Source organism: Phacochoerus africanus, chromosome 4 (genome assembly GCF_016906955.1).
Source record: "Phacochoerus africanus isolate WHEZ1 chromosome 4, ROS_Pafr_v1, whole genome shotgun sequence".
NCBI lineage: Eukaryota > Metazoa > Chordata > Mammalia > Artiodactyla > Suidae > Phacochoerus > Phacochoerus africanus.
Window position 1 is genome coordinate 43140911 of NC_062547.1, and position 20508 is coordinate 43161418.

The 20508-nt window shown below is 49.8% G+C and overlaps 1 protein-coding gene across 5 annotated transcripts in view; it reads left to right on the plus strand.

Annotated features, from left to right (window-relative positions):
* Positions 1-1777: 1777 nt before the first annotated feature.
* Positions 1778-20508, plus strand: part of ABCC8 (ATP binding cassette subfamily C member 8) — an 89606-nt gene continuing 70875 nt past the window's right edge. For 4 of the 5 annotated variants that reach the window (XM_047776185.1, XM_047776187.1, XM_047776188.1 and 1 more), the window contains exons 1-6: positions 1778-1997; positions 3254-3395; positions 9758-9879; positions 16391-16557; positions 18814-19056; positions 19907-20095. In XM_047776185.1, coding sequence (XP_047632141.1) covers positions 1850-1997; positions 3254-3395; positions 9758-9879; positions 16391-16557; positions 18814-19056; positions 19907-20095 — 1011 coding nt within the window. In that variant the 5' untranslated portion in view covers positions 1778-1849. The remainder of the gene's footprint in view (positions 1998-3253; positions 3396-9757; positions 9880-16390; positions 16558-18813; positions 19057-19906; positions 20096-20508) is intronic. The other variant, XM_047776186.1, reaches the window with a different exon arrangement.

The window sequence follows — 20508 nt, forward strand, 5'->3', positions numbered from 1 at the left end:
GACGGGAACTCCGGGAACAAGAGTTTTTGTTTCCTGTTTTTTCACCTGACATTGTCTCATAAGCTTTTCCCACTTGGCTACATGGACTCAACAATCACTTTTTCTTCTCTTTTCTTTTCTTTTTTTGCTTGGGCTCCACCCTCAAAGATTGTTGAAGCTAGGCATCGGGAACCAGTTTTTTTGTTTGTTTGTCTGGGCTGAGTTCACAGCATGCGGAAGTTCCTGGCCAGGGATTGAACCCACACCACAACAGTGACCCAAGCCATAGCAGTGACAACACTGGATCCTTAACCCATGCTGCCACCAGGGAATTCCCAGCAATCATTTTTTCAGTGGCTGCACTCAATCAGATTAATTAACTCCTGTTGCTGGAGCTGGACATCTATGGCCACCAGATTTTCACTATTTTGGCTGATGCTGCAGGACACATCTTTCAGCCTCAGAGAGATTTTCTGAAGTCAGAGACTGCCTGAGTCCTTCCGACCCTGAGTGTCTGTCCTCCCCAAGCTGTTCAGGGCCTCTCTCAGGGCCTGAGACAGAGCTGAGGCCTTGCCTGACAGCATCCTGTAAAGGCTCTGAGCCTCAGAGCACCCTCAGAACAGGCTCATAAGGAAAAGGGCTACAGGAGCTTCCCAGATGTCTCCCTAGCCCCCACTGAGAACATATGCATTTATGCTCCATACCCCTAACTCAGGAAATTCTTCTAAAATCTAATCTGAAATCCCCCTTTCTCTTCTTTCTTTATAGAATGCAAACTTTTTTGGCCATGGACCTGTGAGAATTTCTCCAAAAAGTGTAGGAAAGTATACTACTGTGTTTATAACTTTACCAGATTCTTAAACTCCTTAAGCCTGGCTTGTCAGGTTAAGGATACAACCTAGGGTGACATTTTCTCTTTCCACCCCTCCCGGCTGCCTTGCATGCTTTCACTGGATACAATTCCACAGCACCTCTTTTTCAACTTGGGCCAGGACCTGTTCTACTCATGCATCTGCTAGTCGCTGAAGGTTTCAATAATGTATTAGAGGCATGCTGGAAGGAGATGAGAGTGGGGTGGGGTGGAAATCTGAGGAGCTGGGTTCAAGATATGCTTCCCTACTTGTTGGCAGTGTGACTTTAGGTCAGTCATGTAACTTCCCTGAGCCTCAGTTTCTTCGTCAGAAAACCGGGAGAAATTACTGTACTTGGAAGAGCGTTGAAAGACTCTGTTTGTGAAATCAAGGAGCACGCTGTAAAGCACCTATGAGCATCCTGCGCCTGGAACCACTTTTGAAAACATTCCAAGCCCCCCCAAGGTAATGTTCTCGAATGCTTTTACTCCTGGATGGGAACTTACCGCACTCTACCCCCACTAGTTCCCTTCGCCCATCTAACTAGCACCAGCGCCACGCCCAGGTAAGCCCACACCTCAGACCCCTGTCAGGGAGCTCACACTCGAGACTCCGACCGCGCCCACCACAGACCCACGAGGACCTTCCTCTTTTCTTCACCCTTCATCCTCCCACCCCGACTCTAGCGTACCCACCGAGCCTAACTTCCCCTCTTTCGCAGCGCACGCGCGCAGCGGGGCACTCGGGAGGCGGCCCCCAGCACATCTGGGCGCGCGGGCCGCCACAGCTGGGAACGCCCGCCCCAGCGCGGCCCGGCGGGTCTGGCTCCCGGCCGCCCGCCGGGCCCGCAGGTAGCAGACCGGGGCGGAGTAGGGGGAGCGGGAGCGCGGGCTGAGCGGGGCGGGGCCCTCGGGGTGGAGGCGGGGGCCTGACGGCCGGGCCGGGCGGCGGAGCGACAAGGGACAGAGCGCGGGAGGCGCGTGAAGCCAGCCGCAGCGGCAGCCGGAGCCCGCGCCGCCATGCCCCTGGCCTTCTGCGGCAGCGAGAACCACTCGGCCGCCTACCGGGTGGACCAGGGCGTCCTCAACAATGGTTGCTTCGTGGACGCGCTCAACGTGGTGCCGCACGTCTTCCTGCTCTTCATCACTTTCCCCATCCTCTTCATCGGTGAGCGCGCGCGGCGAGGCGCGGAGGAGGGGAGGGCGAAGGCGGGGAGGAAGGAGGAGGAGGTGCTGCGCTTTGCGGCTGGGCGGCTGCCGCTCGCCTCCTTCTCGGGGTCCCCTCCTCTGAGTTCTGTGCCGGGGTCCCGGCGCGCGCACACCTGCACAGCCCTCACTCCAGGGTACCCCTGAAACCGCACCAACCACAGTGGACGCTCCTGACCCAGGGGACCCCCCCAAGTTTTGCCACTGCAGGGCCAGAGCTGGAACGGAGTATAGGGGTCTCTATACGCGCTGGAAAGGTCGCGAGGGGTTCGGGCTGTACCCTCCGCGGCTCTGTGTAAGGAGCCGGGTCACCCCTCCCCCCAAGGCACCCTTCTCCTCAGCCGCAGCAGGGCCCAGGGAGGAGGGCAGCCTGCGCCTCAGAGGCTGGGATGGAGGCCCTGCAAACCCTATGCCTCCCCGGGGCTGAGCCAAACAGTGTTCAAGAGCCTCTGGCAGTCCTGGGGTTCCACTCGCCCGGAGCCAGAAGAGGGTCCCCTTACCCCGCTAAGCCCACCGGGCGTGCGTGTCTCCAGAGCGCAGCTTAGGCTCGAAGCAGAGCCCTCGACTCAGCAGCGACCCCGTAGGCCCCCAGCGCTCCTGTTTGAAAGCCTTCTGCAAAGTTGGGTGGAACCACCCAGACAGTCTTGAGCGCCTCTTTTCTGGGGTCCCCTTTAGCTCTCCCCAAGACCTCGAATGTCCTAAGCTGGCTAGCTCTGTTAACTCATAGGGTGTCCCCTGTCTCCCCCAAAGGTGTTAATTCGCTCTAATGAAGAAAAAAAAAGCAAATCTTAAAATTCCTATACAGCTTTAGGGAAGAAAGGAAAACTGTCACAAAATTAAAAAGAGGAGGATGCTGCAAAAGCAAAAAGTTGCTAGTTATTGACAAAGACAATTTGAAAGGAAGCTCATGCTCATATGTGTGTCAAAAATTGTGCTAGCATTTACACTGCTGCTCTCAACCAAATTGTTTATTTATGTGGTAATTTGTCATACAAGAGATCAACATGTAAAATGCACATGTGGGTATCCGTGGGTCCAGGCTTCATGCTGGGACCTTTAGTTCATGTGTTCCAGGCTGGGGGACTCTCATGCACAGGTGTACAAATGGGTACACTCCCATTTGCCACCATGGACCCAATGCCTATGCATCCTCCTGGGGTTCACCCAACCTCCTCCAGGTGAGCTCGACTTCCTACCTCTTCCTGTCTCTCACTGCAGGATGGGGCAGTCAGAGCTCCAAGGTACACATCCACCACAGCACGTGGCTCCACTTCCCTGGGCACAACCTACGCTGGATTCTGACCTTCATGCTGCTCTTCGTCCTGGTGTGTGAGATCGCAGAGGGCATCCTGTCTGATGGGTGAGTGACCCTCAGAGGACCCAGGAGAGTGGATCTACTCCATGGTGCTTCCTGAAAGGCCCAGGAAGATCTCCCAACTCACCTGTCTTCCATGAGGCAATATCATTTCACTTGCTAATCAATCTAGCAACTGTTTACCCAACATCTATGTGCCAGGCTCTCTGTGCCAGGCACTGGACACTGAGAACTAGGTTCTGCTCTTGGCGTAGCAGGGTGGAAGGAACCCATTTCTGCATGCCAAGGTCTGATGAAAGAATTCTAGAGCCTGTCAGAGTGCCCCAACTCCTATAGACAATGCCTAGCCTCGCCCACAAGCTGTTGGAGTTACCTTCTTAAGAGAAAAAAAAAAATCACTCTTGCTTAAGAGCTTTCTTTGGTTCCCAGTTGTTTACCAGGTCTGAGGTCCACAGCCTGGCATCTAGTTTCCTCACAGAGCCCTCCCAGCCTCTAGCCTCATTCCCAAGGGCTTCCTCCCCAAGCCCACCTTTCTGCTGGGCCTTACAGCATGCTTTTCACCCTCTGCCACAGCAGAGAACATATCATATGTTAACATTTATATCCACTTGCAGACTGTCTCCCCCTAAGTCAGAAAGGCCTCACAGTTGGAATCTGGGTTTTATTCGTCTTTGTGTTCACAGTGCAAGGCACATGACAAAGCTCCATAGATCTTCATTGACTCCTTAAGAGAGGGGATGAGATAATAGTTGCAAGTTAAGTACTCTGGGAGGATAAAAAAAGGCAGAGCTGGACACGCTTCATGGTTGCGGGGGCTTCTGAGCCAAATCTGGAAGGATGGCTAGGGTTCCGACAGGGCAGAGGGGTTCCTGAGAGGCAGGGCTGATGGGACGTGAGGGAGGAGGAACAAAGGAAGGCCACCGCAGAGGAAAGCAGGCAGGGTGGGAGCAGTGCAGCGGGGCTGAAGCGTGAGACTCGCGGCAGCAATGGAGGCTGAGAGCTGGAAATTGGGGGCATCTCCAAGAAGGCTTCAAATGCCAGCCTGTGTGTTTGGCTTGGATGTTGTCTGCAGTTTGGAACAGAAGAGAGATGGAATAAGCACAGCACTTTTAGGTGAGAACTTGAGGGGGTGTCCAGGACAGGTTGGAAGCAGGGAGAGGCTGGAAGTAACAACAGCACTTAAGAGATGATTGTGGTAACCTAAGTGAGAGATGACTGCAGCTGGAAATGGTGTGTCAGCTGCTAGGGATGCAGACAAGGGGGAGGTGAAGCAGCGATCTCACTAAGGAGGAATTGAAGAATCAGCAAGGCTCAGAGACTGCCTGGGTGAACGGGTGATGGAGGGTGCTGAGCATTTGGCTTTTTTTTTTTTTTTTTATGTCTTTTCAGGGCTGCACCGGCAGCATATGGAGGTTCCCAGGCTAGGGCTCCAATCAGAGCTGTAGACGCCGGCCTATGTCAAAGCCACAGCAATGCCAGATCCGAGCCGCGTCTGTGACCTACACTGCAGCTCACGGTAATGCCGGATCCTTAACCCACTGAGCGAGGACAGGGATCGAACCCAAAACTTCATGGTTCCTAGTCGGATTGTTTCCACTGCGCCACTTTGGGAACTCTGCTTTTGGCTTTAATACCTGAGGTTGAGTCCCTCTGAGCTGGAACCAGAATGTGCCCCCATTCCACTCCTGCCAATGCTGGCTCCTGCAGCTGGACGGCAAGAGGATGGGATTGTCCCCACCCCCAACACACACACTCCCTCACCCTCTCACTCCCAATGTCCCTGCTTCCTGGCCTCTGTAGTAATCTTTGTGATAACTGCTTGCCTGGGACCTCCTCCTGATTATCAAAGCCCTCAGATGAGGGAGAGGACCAGAATGCATACTGCCACATAACTAGCAGGTGACAAGTCCACCTCCCACCTTCCATCCCAACACCTCTTCCAAAGCAACACAAATGCTGGAGCAGAGGGATGCCTTCTGAGCCCTCAGGCCAGACTAAGCTTACCAGGCTATAAAGAACAAAGGGGGGTTCCTGTTGTGGTGCAGTGGAAACAAATCTGACTAGGAACCATGAGGTTTCAGGTTCGATCTCTGGCCTCGCTCAGTGGGTTAAGGATCGAGTGTTGCTGTGAGTTGTGGTGTAGGCTGCAGACATGGCTTGGATCTGGTGTTGCCATGGCTGTGCCATAGGCTGACAGTGCAGCTCAATTTAACCCCTATCCTGGAACCTCCATATGCCACGGGTGCAACCCTAAAAAGACAGAAAATAATAATAATAAAAGAAAACAGTGGTCTTCAAACTCAAATTTAGGGTAAACCTCATTTGGTGATTAATTAAGATATCTCTTACTTCTAGGGCTTCTTTTCTTCCTTTAGGTATTATTTCTGTGTGATTCTCTGAATTCAGAAAAACCAAAGCCTTATAGATTAGTGAGGAATTTTTTTTTATTTATTTATTTTGTCTTTTTGCTATTTCTTGGGCCGCTCCCGCGGCATATGGAGGTTCCCAGGCTAGGGGATGAATCGGAGCTGTAGCCACCAGCCTACACCAGAGCCACAGCAACGCAGGATCCGAACCTCGTCTGCAACCTACACCACAGCTCACGGCAACGCCAGATCGTTAACCCACTGAGCAAGCGCAGGTAACCCACTGAGCAAGGGCAGGGACCGAACCCGCAACCTCATGGTTCCTAGTCGGATTCGTTAACCACTGCGCCACGACGGGAACTCCTCGAATTTTTTTTTAATGCGGAATGTTTTCCCAGACCACCATACACTGGAAAAAAGCCCTATATAAAAATTTTACCTAATTTCTTACCTAATTCAGTGTATATTATTCAGTAAAATGGCCAGAATCTATTTTATTTATTAATTCACGTCATACAATATTTATTTTGGTTATGGCTATTCATATTCTTATTTCATCTTATAAAATGTTTATCAGGAATTCCTGTTGTGGCTTAGCAAATTAAGGACCCAACCTCATCTCTGTGAGAATGTGGGTTCGATCCCTGGCTTCCCTCAGTGGGTTAAGGATCTGGCATCATGGCAAGCGTAGCATAGGTCACAGATGCAGCTCAGATCTGATGTTGCCGTAGCTGTGGTGTAGGCCACAGCTGCAGCTCCAATTCAACCCCTAGCCCAGGAACTTCCATATGCTGCAGGTGCAGGCATAAAAAGAAAAAAAAAGTTTATCATTTCTACCTCCTGTTGCAAAAAAATGAATGTATTTAAACAGTGTCATGATAAGGAATCTCCGTTCCCAGACCAGGAATTGAACCCGGGCTGCAACAGTGAAAGTGCTAGATCCTAACCACTAGACCACCAAGGAACTCCCTGAAATAACATTTTAGATGTCACTTAAAAATGTGTGAGGGGGAGTTCCCATTGTGGCTCAGTGGGTTACAAACCTGACTAGTATCCACGAAGATGGGGGTTCAATCCCTGGCCTTGTTCAGTGGGTTAAGGATCCAGTGTTGCCATGAGCTGTGGTGTAGGTTGCAGAGGCAGCACGAATCTAGCGTTGCTCTGGCTGTGGCATAGGCCAGCAGCTATAGCTCCATTTTGACCCCTGGCCTGGAACTTCCATATGCCACAGCTGCAGCCCTAAGAAGTCAAAAAGAAAAATAAATGTATGAGGGATGGAGTTCCCATTGTGGCTCAGCAGGTTAAGAACCCAACTAGCATCCATGAAGCCACAGGTTCAGACCCTGCCCTCACTCAGTGGGTTAAGGATCCGGCATTGCCACAAGCTGCAGCATAGGTTGTGAATGCAGCTCAGATCTGGTATTCCTGTGGCTGTGGTGTGGGCCAGCTGCAGCAGCTCCAATTTGACCTCTAGCCTGGGAACCTCCATAGGCCATGGGTGTGGCCCTAAAAAAAAAAGACAAAAATAAAATTTAAAAATTAAAAAAATTAAAAAATTTATGAGGGAGTATAGTTTTTCAACATTATTTCAAGGAGTACAGAGTCAAGAGTTTTGAAGGCCCCCTGGGCAGAGTGTTGGTTGTTCCTAGTTTCCCCACAATGTCTTGTTCCTCCTATAACAGTGTGTAGACCTTTTGCTGAGACTGTCCACTAATCAAGGCTTGAAAAAGAACAGTCTCATTTAATAAGAAATTTGGAGGCCACTTTTTTAGTTGGTGTGGTAGCTTACTGATGGCATTGGGAACTCAACCTCTCATATTTCTGTACCATCCTCTGTGTGTCCATTACGTCTTCTCTCACAGTCACAGGATGGCTGCCCAGCTCCAGGCATCACCTAAGCAAGGGAAAAAGGGGCATGTTGTCCACAAGTCTCTTTTTTAAGCAGGAAACCATCTACTGACATTCCTTACATCTCATTGGCCAGAACTGGGTTATATGGCTACTCTTGAACCAATCACTGGCAAAGGGGTGTGATATTGCATGACTGCTTGAACCAATCACCATCCACTCCCTGGGGCTGGGTACATTGCTGCTGGAGTAAACTCGCTCTTCTATCAAGGAAGGAGGGGAACATGCTGTTTGGGGAACAGCCCACACTGCCTCTATGCTATACCCTAGGCCCACCAGACCACTTGGGGTCCCTGCATGGCTCTCCTCATGTCCTTTACCTTCTCTGTTGAGCTCTTGTGCATCTTTCGAAGTCCAGCCTTGTGCCACCTCCTCTGTGAAACTCTCCCTGGTTGCACACCCTCTCCTGTGTGCTGTTAGCCTTCTGTCCACCTCCAGTACCGCTTCTCTAGGCTGCTTAGTCAGACAATTACCCCTGAGCAACTGTTACCTATTGTCAGATTCTCAAGGGCAGGGACCCTTGGCACACTGGATAGAAGGAGCAGGGCAAGGAGTTCCCATCGTGGCTCAGTGGTTAATGAATCTGACTAGGAACCATGAGGTTGCAGGTTCGGTCCTTGGCCTTGCTCAGTGGGTTAAGGATCCAGTGTTGCCGTGAGCTATGGTATAGGTCGCAGATGCAGCCCGGATCCCATGTTGCTGTGGCTATGGTGTAGGCCAGTGGCTACAGCTCCAATTAGACCTCTAGCCTGGGAATCTCCATATGCCGTGCAAGCGGCCTAGAAAAGGCAAAAAGACCAAAAAAAAAAAAAAAAAAGGGAGCAGGACAAGCAGGGGCAGCACAAAGGCAGGAGATTGGAGGAGGCCTTTTGAGAATGGAGGGGATCCTGACATGGCTTCAGTAGAAAGTGCAGGCTGGGCAGTGCTGGAAAAATGGCTTGAGACCACATCCCCTGTGCCTTTGGGATTTGCTATCTCTTGAAGGGGGCCTGGAAGGACATGACCAAAGTCAGTTAAGGTGACATTCCTCACCAGTATTGGGGAAGCCTGAGTTCTGGTAGAGAGCCCTGGATCCCTGTGGGGCTTATCACCAGAGCAGAGTCCACCCACCAAGGCCTCTGTGAGTTAAAGTGGGCGGGGGGGGGGGGGGGGGAGGGGGCGGATTTCCCGTCATGGCTAAGTGGAAACGAATCTGACTGGCATCAAACACAGGTTCAATCCCTGGCCTCCCTCAGTGGGTTAAGGATCCGGCGTTGCCGTGAGCTGTGGTGTAGGTCGCAGACATGGCTCGGATCCCGCATTGCTATAGCTGTGGCGTAGGCCGGCAGCTGTAGCTCTGATTAGACCCCTAACCTGGGAACCTCCATATGCCGGGGTGCAGCCCTAAAAAGACAAAAGACAAAAACAACAACAGCAACCTAAAGTGGGGAGGGGATAAGCTGGTACTGGCTGCCACCATTCCCAACCCAAGGGAGGAAACCCAAACAGTGACTTTGGGCTTGTCACAGCCTCTCTATGCCTTAACCCTAAAATGAGGAGACTGAGAGTACTGCGTTCATGGGATTTTATGAAGATGAAATGAGTTAACCCACATTGGATGCTTAGAACAGTGCCTGGCACTGGGTAAATGCCCGACAAATATTGACTGTCAGTGTTGTAATTACACCGCTGGGAAGGGCAATGCTGACTTACGCTGTTCTTGTTAAATGGGGCTGTCACAAAAAGAGCTGTGGTGTCCAGGCCCTCGTATTGCCCAGGGGACCCCAGGGCAGAGACTCAGCTGCCTTCACTCCCAGAGAAATGGTTCCAGGCCAGAAGCTTTTCAGCTGCCACTGCCAAGGCCAGCTTCCCTGTGCCAGGTTCTGCAAGCGTGAACCCAGGGAGACAAGGCCATGAATTTCAAAGTCTGAACACCAAGCTCTCATAGCATCTCCATGTGGACTCTTGGGCCCCTTAGTTCAGGCGCGTTTGGGGTATGGGTTGGGTAGGGCTGCCAGCATGTGGTATGGGCTGTGCGTGTTTCTGGAGGCCCTACTGTGTACTGAGCTCTAAGCACAAGGCCTGGGCTGCTCTGTTGGGGTATGCAGCCCTCCACAACTCTCTCTCTCTTTCTCTCTCTTGCCCCCATCTCAGAGTGACCGAGTCCCGCCATCTCCATCTGTACATGCCAGCCGGGATGGCGTTCATGGCTGCTGTCACCTCTGTGGTCTACTATCACAACATCGAGACGTCCAACTTCCCCAAGCTGCTGATTGGTAGGGAAGGGGGAGGGGTGGGAAGGCAGAGGGGGTAGTGCTTGCATTGGTTCCTTCAGATGTTTGCTGAGGTCTGACCATGTGCCAGGCACTGTTCTGGGTGCTAAAGGTTCAGAAGCAGAGAAGGAAAAAAAATCCCTGCCACCGTGGAGCTTCCAGCCTGGCAGAGGAGACCAACAGGCAAAGACAGTAAACAAACAAATAAGTAGTGATGAGGGTCTGAAGACCATGGAGCTGAGTGAGGGGTAGAGTGACGGCTGCATTACTGTCTGTATAGGAAGCTCAGGGGAGGCCTCTGATGAGAGTGAGCCTGCAGATATGTGGGGAAAGATGTTTCCATGCAGATGGCACAGCAACTGCAAAGGGCTTGTGGTGGGAAAAAACGTGGCAATGAGGCCAGTGTGGGCGAAGCCAAATGAGCAGGGGGAAGAATGGTAGGAGATGAGGTCAAGAGCCAGGAGAGGAACATGGAACATTCCTAGGCTTTGGGCCTGAGCGCCCTGGTGAACAGTGGTATTAGTAACTGACATGGCAAAGGAGCAGGAGATGGGGGTGTTTATGCCATGTTGAGCTTGAAACCGCCAACTCAGGTGTCAGGTGGGCAGACAGATCAGCAAGTCGGGCTTTCAGAGGAGGTCAGGGGCAGTCAGGGGCTAGTAGGTGGCATCTAAACCTTGAGCCCATATGGGGTCACCTGGAGAGAAGAGAGGGGCCCCAGGACCAGAGCTTGTGGTTTGCCAATGTTTAGAGAAACCCAGGAAAGAGTACCCACTTAGACCTTTTGACACTCTGTGGCCAGGGTCCCAAGCAGAAACAATAGTGATGACTATTTTGACATTTATTTATTTATTTATTTATTTATTTATTTATTTATGTCTTTTGTCTTTTTGTTGTTGTTGTTGTTGTTGTTGCTATTTCTTGGGCCGCTCCCACGGCATATGGAAGTTCCCAGGCTAGGGGTCGAATCGGAGCTGTAGCCACCGGCCTACACCAGAGCCACAGCAACGCGGGATCCGAGCCGCGTCTGCAACCTACACCACAGCTCACGGCAACGCCGGATCGTTAACCCACTGAGCAAGGGCAGGGACCGAACCCGCAACCTCATGGTTCCTAGTCGGATTCATTAACCACTGTGCAGACGGGAACTCCTATTTTGACATTTATTGAGTGTATACTATGTGCCAGGCTTAATGCTAAGCTTTGTCCATGCATTATCTCACTTAACCCCTCCCTCTTACACTGTTGCTATCCCCATTTTACAGATGCAAACACTGAAACTCAGAGCGGTTGAAAATAAGATCAGTAAGGAGTTCCCTGGTGGCCTACCAGGTTAAGAATCTGGCATGGTCACTGCTGTGGCTTGGATCACTACTGTGGCGCAAGTTCAGTCCCTGGCCCAGGAATTCCATGTGCCACAGACGTGGCCAAAAATAATAATAACAGTGACCCCTCATTTAGCACCTGCTAGGCACACAGTCTTAAGCGTTTTACATATATTAACTCATTTAATCCTTACAACAACTCTATGAGGTAGGTACTATTATTATTTCCCTATTATAGATCAGGAGAACAAGGCTCTTAAGTTAAATGTTGTGCCCTAGTCTCCCAGCTGGTCAAGGGGCAGAGCAAGGTTTAGATCCCAGGAGTCTGGCACCCAAGCAGGCCCTTTAAAAGGCTGAGACTTCGTGTCTCAGGGTCCACAGACTGTGCTTAAGTGCAAGGTATGAATCCACAGATCTGCCTCTGTGTGGGGCTCAGTCTGCATGTCTAAGGCTGGGGCTGCAGGTCTGACTGTTAGGTTGTGGTCAGGTTGTGTGTCATTAAGTCAGACTATGATTTTTAGGAGTCACAGTATCTAATTGACATCTGGAGTCTGTGCTCAGCCAAAAACAGCACAGTGTGATGAGTGGGCAGAGGATGTTTCCCAAGCTAATCACAGGTCTGCCTTCCTGTGTGAGGTGGGAGCTGGGCTCCATTGGGATCATCCAGGTGATGCGCCCGCCCCAGGCACCCCCCTGTGAGTGTGGTTGGGGGACTGGGAGGCAGCAGGCGGAGAGATGTTAAATATAGGCTTCAGAGAGCATCCCTCACCAGTATCTGAAGCAGCACCTCATGCACAGAGACCCCCCTCATTAACCACCAGGGCCTGGCTGACCAGTGCCCCTAGAAAAACCCTGTCTGATCATATGGTGAGTTCATTTCTCATTCTCCAGAAAGCACACAATGTTCTCTTCATTTTTTTTTTTCTTGTTGGCTGTACCTGTGGCATACAGAAGTTCCTGGCCCAGGATCCAACCCACACCACATCTATAACCAAAGCCACAGCAATGACAACACCTGATCCTTAACCTGCTGAACCATGAGGGAACTCCAGTGTTCTCTCCTTAAAGCACAAATTATCACCCATGGATGGACCAGTCCTTTTCCAAGGAATAAGAAGTAATTCCCTCTATTCCCCTTTTGTAGAGTTTTGCTCTTCACAGAGCCAGAAATTCTAGAACAGAAAAGAGTGAAGAGGATTCACCCTATGAGCTGCAGGGCAGTGTGTATTAGGGGAAGAACTAGCCTTCTGAAGAGGCTACTGTCCAGTCCCAGGTCTGCAGTCTTGCAGAAAGGTGAATTGTGATGCTGTTTACATTGTCCCTTGCAGTAACCTAGATCCTGGGCCAAGGTAAGATAGGAGGTGTTCTATGAAGAAGGCATGTTTGAGCTGAGAACTGAAGGTTAGGTAGGAACTAACTGGGAGAAGGGATGAGAGAATGCTTCAGGCAGAAGCAGCAGCATGTGCAAAGGCCCAGAGGCAGAAGAAGCAAAGCACATTAGTAAATCTGGCAAAAAAACATGGGCTGGAGTACAGAGAGCAGAAGGGAGCTGAACTTTGAAGGCCAAGTGACAGGGAGCCTACACCAGGCAAGACCTTGAAAGCCACACCACAGGCCTTGGTCTTTATTCCAAGGGCAATGGGAAGCCATTGAGGATTGGTGTGTGTGTGTGTGTGTGTGTGTGTGTTTGTACATAACATAAAACTTACCATTTTGACCACTTTTAAGTGTACAGTTCACTGACATTCAATACATTCACATTACAAGGAGATCCTGCTGAATAGCATTGAGAACTTTGTCTAGATACTCATGTTGCAACAGAAGAAAGGGTGGGGGAAAAATATAATTGTAATGTATACATGTAAGGATAACCTGACCCCCTTGCTGTACAGTGGGTAAATAAAAAACAAAATTAAAAAAAATAAAATAAATAAATAAAAAATAAAAATAAAAAAAAACTTGGGCCATCCAAATCACTCCAGCAAAGCCCTTCTGAACTCCAAGGAGGCATGTTAGTTTTCAATCAAATTTATGATAGAATGGAATTACATTTTTAAATATGATATGTATTCTTGATACTACAGTAGAGCCTCAACTATGATCGAAGTATATGGGACATTTATGCCTATTTTTTACAGCATTTGGATCAGACTTTTATTATTTTAAATGATTATAAATGTTTATGTTTATAGCTGAAAAAAAAATACGTTCACATTGTTGGGTAACTATCACCACCATCCGTCTCCAAAACTCCTTCATCTTCCTATTAAACAATAACTGTACCTATTAAATAATAACTCCCCTTAAAACCCCTTGAAACCACCATTCTATTTTCTGTCTCTGTGAATCTGACACTTTAGACACCCCATGTACGTGAAATCATACACTGCTTTGTCTGTTTGTGACTGGCTCATTTAACTTTGCATAATATTCTGAAGGTTCACCCATATTGTAGCACATGTCAAAATGTTTTCCTTTTTTAAGGCTGAATAATATGCCATTATGTATATACACCCCATTTTGTCTTTCCGTTCATCCATCAACAGGCAGTTGGGTGGCTTCCATCATCTGCTTATTGCAAATAATGCTGCCGTGAACATGGGTGTGTTGGATCATGTTTGATTACACTCACTGCTTTGCGGAGTTCCCGTTGTGGTGCAGTGGAAATGAATCCAACAACTAGTAACCATGAGGTTGCAGGATCGGTCCCTGGCCTCGCTCAGTGGGTTAAGGATCCGGTGTTGCCATGAGCCCGTGGTGGGGGGTCACAGATGTGGCTCGGATCTGGTGTTGTTGTGGCTGTGGTGTAGGCTGGCAGCTGTAGCTCCAATTCCACCCCTAGCCTGGGAACCTCCATATGCCGAAGGTGCCACCCTAAAAAGACAAAAAAAAAAAAAAAAACCTCTCACTGCTTTGGGGCAACTAGATTGGAGGCAGGCAAAAGGGGAAGCGTGGTAACCCTGGGAAGGCTTTCAAGGTCCCCCAGGGAGACAGGATGGTGGCCTGACCCAGGTGGCCACTCAGATGGATGGAAGTGAATGGATTCATGATAATTAGGAGGTAAAACAGAATTTAGTAAGAGGTGGGATGTGGGGCTGAGGGAGAAGAAGCAGAGGTAATGGGAATTCATGGTTTAAAACTCACCAGCAGCCCCTGTGTCATACCGCTTTCTTTCCTTTCTCCTGTTCTCAGACAAGCACTAAGCTTTTGCTGAGCGCTGCTGGGTCTGGCAACAGGCTGAGGGCTCAGCACTGTAGGGTGGGACTGTGGAAATAACCCCAGGCTTAGTCCTGGGTCCACCCCTAACTTGCTGTATGACCGTGGATAAGACACCCAGGCTCTCTGAGCCTCAGTTTTACCATCTTGACAGGAATAGTAAGTCTCTGCCTAAGTTATAGGATTGTTAAAAGATCAATTCAGACTGTGTCTATTATGTGTTAGAGGCAAGACCAATTTGAGACATATTTTCAAGTCTTAGCCTCAGTAGGAAACCCTCACAAAGGGCCAAAGAGGTTCTGGCACTGAGATAGTCTGTCTGGGGGAGTATAGGTATGGAGGCAGAGAGATGGCCTGCAGCTGGGGGACTCCTTGTGACCTGGAGACCAGTTTTGAAGGCTGAGACCAGAAGCAGATGTTCCTGCCCTCTTTCCTAAGGTTCTCACCCAGGGACCTGAGAGAGATGGCATTTGCCCCTCCCCAGGCAAGTTCAATGTATGGACCTAGTTTCCAGCCCAGAGCCACGCTGAGGAAGACCCCAGCTTTTGTCCCCAAGAGATGCCCTAGCACTCATGTCCAGGCCCACCTAGGGACAAAGGGCAGGCTGGAGGTCTCCTTCCCTTTTTGTGGTTCCTCTAGGGAGGCGCTCTAAGGACTTAGGCTGACCTTATGTCATATACGAGGTCATATGTAGCATATGTCATAGAACATATGACTCCGGAATAAGGGAGGGAAGGCCTGTCTGTGCTAAAGCGCCCCCTAAAGGACGATATAGTTACTGCTGTCTTTTGTCGTTGCCAGCCAACTGTGGTTTATCGGTGGATATGGAGGAGGAAGGAGTGGGTGGGAATTTAGAGGACAGGTTCCACTGAGAGCTTTGATGTTTATGGTCTCAGATCTGAGATCTGGAGATAATAAATATAGTAACAGCTGATAATCCAGGGAGTACCCACTGCGTGCCAGGCTTACTATGTAAATGCTTTCCATATATTGTTCCCACATCTGAGGTAGTACCATTATTATCTCCATTTTATAACGAGGAAACTGAAGTCTTAATGGGTTAAATGACTTATCCAAGGTCACATAGCTATTAAGTCACAGGCTCTGAGCCCAGGCGTATTTGGCTGCAGGCCCAGCTCAACCTAGTATAGGCACTGCCTGGCAAGAATGTGACTCACTTTTTTGTATGCCTCACTGCCCAGGATCCTTGAGGAACATCATCAAGCTGTAGTGGACTCTGGAAAGTGGCAGGGACCTATGCCCCCATCCCCTGTCTGTCACTAGCTTGCAGTGAGCTTGGCCAGGTCACCTCCTCTCTCTGGGTCTGTTTCCTCCTCTGTAAAGTCAAAGGGCTGGATTGAAGGACCTTTCAGATCTTCCCAGCTTGGAAACTTCACAAGGAAGCCATTAGAGATTGGAGCCTATATGCATGGGCTCCAGCACTAGGCTAGGCCAGTTCTGCCACTCAATGGCTGCGTGACCTTGGATCACTTACCAAACCTTTCTGAGCCTGGATTCTATTGTCTGTTAAATTGGAGGTGGTGGTAGTAGTTCCCTCACAAGTTTAGTGTAAGGAATAAATGAGATAAATATGTTTAAAGTGCTTACTTGGCACTGTGCCTATAACAATTAAATTTAAGAAATAATTTTCCTGTTTTCTTCTTATGTACTGTAAAGGAAAATTTGACTGACCGCCTTTGACTTCTAAGTTTATTATTAGTTTTGAACATGCCTATCCTGAATGTTTTAATGTATATACATCAACTCAAAATTACACATTCATATGTTCACACTCACAGACATCCCTGTCATCTGCAGTGTGTAAACTCACACCCATAACACCTGCTTGTCCACACATGCACCTCCTCCCTGACACACACATCTTTTTGCTCCCTCCACACACTTGCACATGCATAAGTGCAAACACAAATAGGTGCACACACGTCCCCTGCGCTCTTGCATCTCCTCAACAGCCCTGCTCATCTACTGGACCCTGGCCTTCATCACCAAGACCATCAAGTTTGTCAAGTTCTACGACCACGCCATCGGCTTCTCGCAGCTGCGCTTCTGCCTCACGGGGCTGCTGGTGATCCTCTACGGGATGCTGCTCCTCGTGGAGGTCAACGTCATCAGGGTGAGGGTAAGCAGGCCACTCCTGGGCTGCCACCCACCTGGGGACACGCCTGGGCGAGGCCGGGGCTTCTGACCAGAGTCCTGCCCCTGGGTATGGGCCCCCACCCTGCTTCATAGCCAAGCCCTAGGAGGAGTCAGCTCGTTTTACCTGCCCCCCCCAAAGGAGCGTTGAGGCCAGTGGGAGAAGGTAAGTTCATCTGGCCCCACTGCCCTCTACCCCAGAATCCCAGTGGGAGAGGTGACAGCCAAGGCTGTAGGATTCGGAGATTAATCCTTTAGAGAGGAAATAAAAGCTTCAGGTACTGGCTTCTCTGAGTTTGTTTGATTTTTTTTTCCCCCTGAAGTCAGGGGAATTTGTTTTATTTTAATGTATTCGTGTAGTTACACATATGAATGAGTACATGTAGTAAATGTGGCTCCATGCAAGTCTCTTTTTTTTGGTCTTTTTAGGGCTGCACCTGTGGCATGTGGAAGTTCCCAGGCTAGGGGTCAAATCAGAGCTACAGCTGCCAGCCTACACCACAGACACAGCAATGCAGGATCTGAGCCTCGTCTGCGACCTACACCATAGCTCACGGCAATGTCAGATCTTTAACCCACTGAGCGAGGCCAGGGATCAAACCCGCAACCTCATGGTTCCTAGTCGGATTTGTTTCCACTGCGCCACAACGGGAACTCCTTTTAAATCATTTTTACTTATTCCCTTTCCCTCTCTGAGATTCATACCTTCCCCACCCCCAACCTTTCCCTCCCCAGGCAACCAGATTAACTACCTAGTTGTGTCCTTCCATTCTTCATTTTTGTTAATACCACATACTTGTATCTGTTCAGGGTTTTCCTCAACACATGCAAGTATTTTTTCCTCTTGATATTCATTTTATTAAAATGTGGTCTTTATTGTACATAGTTTTTTCATATCTTGCCTTTTTCATCTAATAGATATCTCTTAGGACTCCCTCTGTATCTAGCATGGTTAATTTAGTTTTCTTAATGGCTGCATAATATTCCATAATATGGATGATCCATAATTTATTCAGCTATTACCCCACTGATGGACATTCACTTTGCTGCCAAGTTTTTGCCATAGTGAATAATGGTGTATTCAACACACTTATATCTTTATATATTGCTGCTTCTCCTTCTACAGGGGAAAATCCAAGGGGTGGAGTTGGTGGCTCAAAGGCTCTGTGTATTTTAAATTTTAATTGTTATTGCAGATTACCTTCCAGAAATGCTGTCATCTACCAGCCATGAATTAGAAAATCCTTTCCCTTCCTCTGGCCAACAATGGGAGCTATAGCCATTTCTAATTTGGGCCGGTCTGATGAGGGTGAAGTGCTTCTTTAATTTGCACTTCTCGGAGTTCCAGTCATGGCTCAGTGGAAACGAATCTGACTAGCATCCATGAGGACACAGGTTCGATCCCTGGCCTCACTCAGTGGGTTAAGGATCTGGCATTGCTGTGAGCTATGGTGTAGGTCACAGATGCAGCTCACATCTGTCATTACTGTAACTGAGGCATAGGCCAGTGGCTACAGCTCTGATTTGACTCCTAGCCTGGGAACCTCCATATGCCATGAGTGTGGCCCTAAAAAAGCAAAAAAAAAAAAAATGCATTTCTCTACTTTTGGTTGGTGATTTGCAGGGTACAGAGGCCTTCTACCTTTGCTGCCTCCACAGACCTTCACAGCATCTCTGTGATGCAACTCCCCCCCCTTTTTAGATGAGGAAACATTTTAGATAAGAGTTGTCCAAAGACACCTTGCTAGTATAAGTGGAGGAGGCAGGATTTAAACCCAGGTCTACATGGCTCCATGTTTTAAAACACAACCCCTACATGAAACATGGTGGTGTCCTCAGATTTGGAGGAGATGATATATAGAAGATTCCTGCTCTTCCTCAACCCAACCCAGCCCAGGGGATTCCAAGTGGATCTCAATGAAGAGCTACAGGTCAAGAGGCCCTGGTGGCCAAGAGGAGTTGGGGGGATCCTTTTTCTGGGAACCATGGGCCCCATCTGTCAGAGGTAAAGGGTGGAGTGTCATGACCCTAGATCTTTTTTTTTTTTTTTTTTCTTCTTGGTCACGGCCTTGGTGTGCTGAAGTTCTCAGACCAGGGACTGAACCTGCACCACAGCAGTGACAATGACGAATCCTTAGCTGTGAGGCCATCAGGGAACTCCACCCCTAGATTTTTGCCGGGACAAAGTGGAGGGTGGTGAGAAGTGGCACTTACCCATCCCTGATGGTGCATGTGCCCACAGAGATATATCTTCTTCAAGACGCCGAGGGAGGTGAAGCCCCCAGAGGACCTGCAGGACCTGGGGGTGCGCTTCCTACAGCCTTTTGTGAACCTGCTGTCCAAGGGCACCTACTGGTGGATGAACGCCTTCATCAAGACTGCTCACAAGAAGCCCATTGATCTCCGAGCCATTGGGAAGCTGCCCATCGCCATGAGGGCCCTCACCAACTACCAGCGGCTCCGTGAGGCCTTTGATGCCCAGGCGGTCAGTGGGGGCATGACCACACCCTCCATTCCCTGGCCCTCTGGTTTAAGAGTCACAGATGGGGACCTTAGAAAGCATCAGGTCAAACCCCTGATGGGACAGTGGGGAAACTGAGTCCCAGGGAGGGGAAGAGGTTTGCCCTAAGTTATCAGGGACAAGTCAGGCCCAAAGACTCATAGGACAGTCACAGCTGGAGGGTCCCTTACAGTTCAGGTCATTTGATCTAACATTTTCATTGTCCATATGGGGAAACTGAGGCCCTGAAGGGAAGGAATCCTCCTGGATTCCTAATGCCCTGTGCTCTTCCTTTTGGAGCTCATTGACTGTAAAGCTGGGAAATTTTACCCACTTCAACAGCTGGTATGTTAGTGGCCTGATCTTTACAATAACCTTATGAGTTGTGCCAGGCAGGCATCTCCCCATATCACTGAGGAGGAAACGGAAGCCCTGAGAAGGACTGTGACCTCCCCTGAGCTGGCCCACAGCTGGTTCCCTGACTCCCAGTACAGTGCTCCTTCGCTCCTCTGCCCTAGCATCAAGGGGAGACACTGAGGGGACAGAGGCACTGGACTGGCATGTGCCACTCCCTCCTTGCAGTACTGTGCTCACCACATAGTCCCCAACTAGCTGTGTGACCTCGATCCATCATCTGGCCTCAGTTTCCCCATCTGGACATGTTGCCATTGATGGGACCCACCACATGCTTGGTGGTTCTACCTTTTTGCAGCAGACATGGTCACTGGGTTTCCCCAGGCAGCAGGAGCCAAGGGCTTCCTGGGTAGCGGGGAGCTGGGTCCCGCTGTGCACGAGCCCTAAGTGACTCTGACCTGCCATGGGTCTCTCTGGGCAGCAGAAGGACACACAAAGCACACAGGGTGCCCGGGCCATCTGGCGGGCCCTCTGCCATGCCTTCGGGAGGCGCCTGGTCCTCAGCAGCACTTTCCGCATCCTGGCCGACCTGCTGGGCTTTGCTGGGCCACTGTGCATCTTTGGAATCGTGGACCACCTTGGGAAGGAGAACCATGTCTTCCAGCCCAAGGTAGGCTACCCAGGGGTAGCGCAGGGCACCCCCTGCAAAGTTTTCACTCATGGGTGAGAATGGGCAAGAGACATACGTGTGTGAGTGGTGGATGCACCTGGGTGGCTCCTCACTGCACCACGCGCTTGGCAATATCCGCCTCCAGGAGATGGCCCTGCACCTGGTCAATAAAAATGCTAGAAAGTGAGCTTGTGCCCCTGGAGGATTTATGGCGCCCTGTTCTTTTCCCCACACCCTCATCACCATGGTAGCTCTTGGTTACTTAGTCATTCAGAAAGTTGCAGGAAGTGCATTTACCTATCCAGTGTACGGAGCCTCTATTTGTTAGCTTCATGGTTCCTAGTCGGATTCGTTAACCACTGAGCCATGACAGGAACTCCTAAAATTTCTTTTTAAAAGAGTTCCGGAGTTCC